Source organism: Cajanus cajan, chromosome 6 (genome assembly GCF_000230855.2).
Source record: "Cajanus cajan strain Asha chromosome 6, NIPB_CcT2T_4, whole genome shotgun sequence".
Taxonomy (NCBI): Eukaryota; Viridiplantae; Streptophyta; class Magnoliopsida; order Fabales; family Fabaceae; genus Cajanus; species Cajanus cajan.
This window is the reverse complement of record NC_138522.1, coordinates 51,166,182-51,171,779: the sequence shown is the minus strand read 5'-3', so window position 1 is coordinate 51,171,779 and position 5,598 is coordinate 51,166,182. Positions and strand designations below refer to the sequence as shown.

Below are 5,598 nucleotides of genomic sequence, written 5' to 3'. Positions count from 1 at the left end.
CCCAGTAATGGTCCTAGTAGATGTGTGATATGAACACACAAAAAAGAGAATATTGACACTGCTAGCTTCTGCGGCGTCATCTTATCCATTGGCTACTAGCAGTTATAAAACTACTGGTGAAAGGGTATGAACCAAAAAAATATTGATTATAGTAATCAAACATATAAAATAAAAATAAATAAGAAAAAGTCACATGAAGACATCTATTTGTTTAAGATGATTAGGGAAATAATTTGCATGACACTGATGAGATTTTTTTTCCATGATGTATGGTCTCAGCACAAAACCATGACATAGAACCTCATATTATAGTTGATATTTCATTAATGATTTGCATGACAAATAAAGAGCACATGGTATTTTCATATTAACTGCGAACTAAGTTGTTCATTCATTGATTGCTAATTAAGAAAAAGAAAAGTTCATTGATTGTCTCAAAATGTTTTTTTTAGAAAGACAACATCTCAAAACAACAAAGTAAGTTTCTGTGTATTTAGTTTCAATCTACGGCAGAGTTTTTATTTTTTAAAATTAAAAAAAAATGCCTCATAGACCAATTTATGAAAACAATATTTAAAAAATAATTTTTCTTTTCAATTTCTAAAATTCAAAATTTGGAAATATCTATTCTGGTTTTACTTTTTAATTGTGTGAACCCACATACATGATGCTCCCTCTTCCAACGCCAAATCCTTGCCTCACCTGTATTCAACACTCTCCTTCACTTCTCCAAGTCCATTTGGCACAACATCTCCTAACACTGTCCCTAGTTAAAGTTCATAATAGCGTTACTAAACCTCGCAGTTCTTTATCCTCTAATACATATGTCTCAATTAAATGTTTGTACACATAAATTGCAACTTTTGGCGGTGTACGGAAAAAATAGAATAATTGAAAGCACCAACTTCATCACCGTAGTTACAAGAGAGATAAAGGTATCAAACAAAAGAAAGGGAGGGGATTGAAACTTAATTTACCGCGCACTTGAACAAAGAATAGTCTTCAAATTTGAAGTTTCTTTTATATAGTTCACTCATCAAATTCTTCCAGGTAAAACTCTATTATAGCTTACATTACCAGAATGAGGTAATGGAAAATGCGTATGGTACTCTCACGGAGCATAGTGGCATAGTGCTATCATATATGTTCTTCAGGAATTAAAAAGAAAAAAGGAGAGTATTCAAATCCATGATAATAATGTGATAATGTTTCGTGTCTTAATCACCTTTAGGATGTATTTAGGAAGGCCACTGAGTAATAAATAAAATTATAGCCATACCAACTATAGTGATGCAAAATCCTATACGGGACAATAATGTTTAACAATTCAAATATTTATGTCGTGTTGTTAATTTTTGATAACTCCTGAGCAGAAAAAAATGGGGAAAGTGGGGCTCGGTCTCCACCGTGACGCAAAAGGGGACAAACTAATTCAAAATGTAAGGCGGTAGAGGCATTATTTTTCTCAAGTAAAAGATAGATTGATGACTCAATGCAATAGAATTCGTCCTTATTAAAAAGGCTAAAATTGTATGTAGCTGGCAAGAAATGGCGACAGAAACTGTGGCAGTAGCTACAGAAAAGAAGAGTAATCATGCAAACGAACAGGAGTCAAGAAGAACAAATACTCGATGTTACAGCAACGTAGTACAAGACAAGAAGCACCGATGGACCTTCTTCATCAACGAATCGGAGCAAAAACTGTTCCAATTTGTATACTCCATTCCATAGGGGTGTGTTCAGAAAGGAAACTTACAAACTAATTGAGTATAAGAACAATAAAGACAAATAAATGACAAGATATGAGAGTTTGGCCTGGGAGAAAGACCAGGAGAGTTTATTTTGCTTTAGCTATCCTTTTGTTACTTACATGCAATCTCTAACATGCGAAACTTGAAAATTTTCGCTGCAGATTATTTTAAAGAAGTTGAAGAACGTACTTATTTATATAAATGTTTGTTGATAAATTTATCCAAATTGAATCTAGTAGAGTCAGGTTGACCATCACATTTAAGTTAAAAGTTGGTATTTCATTAATTTGATGATAAAGTGATTTCTCTGTTTACTAAAAACCGTTAAAAGAAAAATTATCGCCGTTGAAATTCTAGCAAATAACTATGGGAAACGCAGGAGAGTCAAGCTAAGCCTAACTCAAGCCAACCTAATTGAGAAATTGATCTTTTCTTCTTGTTGACTCTTCAAGTTCACAAATTATGTCAACATCAAAGCTTGAATTAATCAAATAGTTTACTCTTACTACGTAACTTAATGAGAATAAGTTGTTATTATATAATTATTCTATACACCAATGGATTTTTATTATTCAGTTTACTTCTTGTCGTATTTGTCGTTGACCATCCCTGTACAGGATCTTCTGGTTCACCTAACCTAACCAGAGCTAATGCCACCAACTAATGGTTGATCATGGCCCATGATCACTCACACTTTGGGAAAATCACGCCCATAACACTTGCACAGTGTCATAGTGTGTATGAAATGGTGCAAGCGTACATGGGTTGGGTACCACTGAAATAAATTCATGGATGGTAGATGCTCTTTTTCTTCCAAATATGGTAACAGCCACCAACCTCTGTCTAGTCATTAATGTTCCCTTTACCGGGATCATGAATGTGTGCGAGCGAATAGACATAATAAGTGTGTTGATATTAGCGAATATGGAGTATGTGAATTCGAGTGTTTCAGCTGATAAACTTGTGTCAAACAAAACTATGCTCTTGCTTTTAGCAGCAACTCAATTCGGTAGAGAAACAATGCAATGGTAATGATACTCTCAGTTACAGGTTTGAAACAAGCTGTGCTACAGATAATAATGGAGTCTATAGACAATCAGACAAATCGCAAACTTGGCTAGATCACACTAAGTGGCGTAAAGGCAGACAATATTGTAAAGAAAAAGTATATAACAGTTTGACCACTATTCAGTAAAGGAAAGTGTGTAGCCTTTTTCAGTTTGGTGGATCCCGTTTCCCCATCTATTCTAACTCGAACTGTAGCCATTTGTCCCACTAGCAGGAATCAGCGGAAGGGTGTGAAAGAAGGCCATGATAGTATCATATCATCGTCGAGCATTAAAAATGAGATACCCACAAGGACCAAGTCCCACATCAGATCAGAAGAGCATTTCATAATCGTAGATTTACTAACGCGTTTTGAACACCAAAACTGGTTTGGTTTAAATCACACGCAACGCTTGAATTCTAGTTCAACAGATGAATCAATTTTTTTTGTTCCAAGTTCCAACGATAAACCAATGACAGCATTAGAATATATTCATAGGGGCTTGTTTCCGCCGACAGAGAGAGATCCTCTGACCTAGTCACTGGCTTGCATGTGGAGCAAAAAAGAACAACCCCCAGTACCACTACGGGTCTAGCTGTACATACGGAACCATACAGAAGAAGGGAAAGGACCCAGATTAATATGTCACTTTTTCAAACGCATGAACCACAGATCTGAACCAAGTAACCTAGGACGAATTCAAGATCTCATTCATTGAGCGAGAATTGCTAACAGGATTAAAAAAAAAATATAATATTACAGAGAAGCGAAATGCAGTATGAATTAAAAAGCATCCATAAATGAAGTTCCTAGAAGAACATAAGATAATCATAAAACTAAAGCAGCGAAAACGGGAATTGGGGGAAAAAAAAAATAAAAGGAGTGGAGACTCTGGCTGTCTCTAATTATCTCTGTAAGCATAGGCAGGTAGAAGAAATGCGCATGAATCTCAAATCCAAATCTACTGATTAACTATCCGAAAAAATACACTGTAATTAAAAAAAAGAACATACCGAAGCGGCAATTGGATAATGATGACTGATGAGGGTTCCTGTTGGTGGTGTGATTTATTGAAGTTATCTGTGAGAAAATAAATGAAATTAATTGTGCTGGTCGGACCTCTTGACGTCTCTGTCCTGGAGCAACGTGGCTTCCTCGTCATCGGGCTGCGTGGTCTTCTTCTGGGCGTCCTTGGCCTTGAGCGCCTGGAGCTTGGAGTGATTGTAAAAGGCGACACCGAGGAAGGCGAGGCCGTAGCCGAACAAATTGATGGGCGTGACAGTGTCCTTAATGACGGACCAAGAGAAGGCAATGAGGAGCCAGTCCTTAACGACGCCAGCGACGTTCATGGTCAAGGCGGAGGTCTTGCCGACGAGGAGGAAGACAGCGAGATTGAGGGCGAAGGCGCAGAGGGAGTTGGTGCCGAAGATGAGGAAATCGAAGTGGAAGGTGGAGGTTTCCCGGAGGAGGGGGTACTCGACGAAGATCCAGGGGACGGAGAGGAAGAGGAGGCAGCAGGGGGCGACGTAGTAGAGGGAGGTGATGGGGTTGAGGGAGATCCCCTTGGAGGTGAGGAGGATCTGGATCATGACGAGGCGGGTGGCCTCGAAGGCGACGGCGCCCAGCTGGAGGAGGACGCCCCAGGCGTCGAAGCGGGCCTCCCCGTAGGCGGCGACGGCCACCCCGAGCGAGATGGAGAGCATGTTCACCATGGTGGAGTTGTTGTAGGGGTCCTTCTTGAGGAGCACCGCGATGGAGTAGACGGCGACGGGCATGAGGGCTTTGAGCATCTGGATGAAGGAGACGGAGAGGTAGATGTAGGCGGAGTTGGAGAGCCAGAGGGAGAGGGAGTAGAGGGCGCCGATGGGGAGCACCGAGGAGAGGTACACCTCCCTGGACATGGCCACCGGCTCCACCAGGCGGAGGACGCGCACCAGGAGCACCGCCAGAGAGGCGCAGAACGACATGTGGATCATTGTGAGGGAGATGGGGAAGGGCCAGTTGTACATCTTCTTGTCCAGGATGTACTTGTTGTACACGATCACCGTGAAGCTCAGGAAGATCCATATCGCCACGTACGTGTACGACAACACGATCTTCTTCACCACCCCGTCGCTCAGAGACCCTCCTTTTCCCATTCTTTCCATGCAATCCAGATTCCAGATCAATCTCACTTCTTATATTCACTGCTACTTCCCTTCTTTCATGTCTTTTCCTTTCCTTTATATGCTTCTCAATTTTCTTTTGATTCCAATTCCTTTATTTAAAACCAGTTTTTTTTTTTTTTTTTTTTTTTTTTTATTTACAAAAGGAATAATAATATCGATATTATTATAACTATATATAAAAAATAAATAAAAATATGATACACTTGGTAGTGAAATTTCATTTCAATAATAAATTATGGAAACGGATCATCATTTTAAATGTTTCTAAATTAGGGAAATGACAACCCATGCCCGGTCAACATTTTTTTTTTTGGGGGTAAATAAATACCCGGCCAACATTTGGATTATAAACAAATGAATTAATTGGAAGGTTTTATAAGGAAATTTTAAATTTATTTTTGTTTATGTGAGATGTGATAAAATGTGTGAGGGGAAAGATAGTTACATGGTGCAAAACGAAAGCCAAAGTCAACACCAAGCTTATATTCGTAGGTTTCCGATATGTCATTTTAATGTTAGGGAAACTCACCACACCACACAGCGACATTGAGTGGGATGGTATGAGACACAATTATGGATGCTGAATCTCGATATTTTAGGAAGAAAATCATAATTATTAATTATTTGTAAA

At 39.0% G+C, this 5,598-nt stretch overlaps 1 protein-coding gene across 5 annotated transcripts; it reads right to left on the bottom strand.

Annotated features, from left to right (window-relative positions):
• Positions 1-492: 492 nt before the first annotated feature.
• On the bottom strand, positions 493-5,047 carry LOC109817659 (putative sugar phosphate/phosphate translocator At2g25520). Of its 5 annotated transcripts, none has more exons than XM_083077515.1 (2): positions 3,813-5,047; positions 493-766 (listed from the first exon to the last, which is right to left on the bottom strand). In XM_083077515.1, exon 1 carries the CDS (start codon positions 4,944-4,946, stop codon positions 3,900-3,902), a length of 1,047 nt encoding a protein of 348 aa, XP_082933641.1. In that variant the 5' UTR covers positions 4,947-5,047; the 3' UTR covers positions 493-766; positions 3,813-3,899. The 5 variants fall into 5 exon arrangements, with proteins under 5 accessions (XP_082933641.1, XP_082933642.1, XP_082933638.1 ...); XM_083077516.1 differs by having other exon boundaries at positions 493-760; XM_083077512.1 differs by lacking the exon at positions 493-766 and adding an exon at positions 2,762-3,487.
• Between the last annotated feature and the right edge of the window lie 551 nt (positions 5,048-5,598).

Bases quoted from the DNA above. Each gene is read 5' to 3' on its own strand.
- LOC109817659 (XM_083077515.1), bottom strand. From the start codon at position 4,946: ATGGAAAGAATGGGAAAAGGAGGGTCTCTGAGCGACGGGGTGGTGAAG.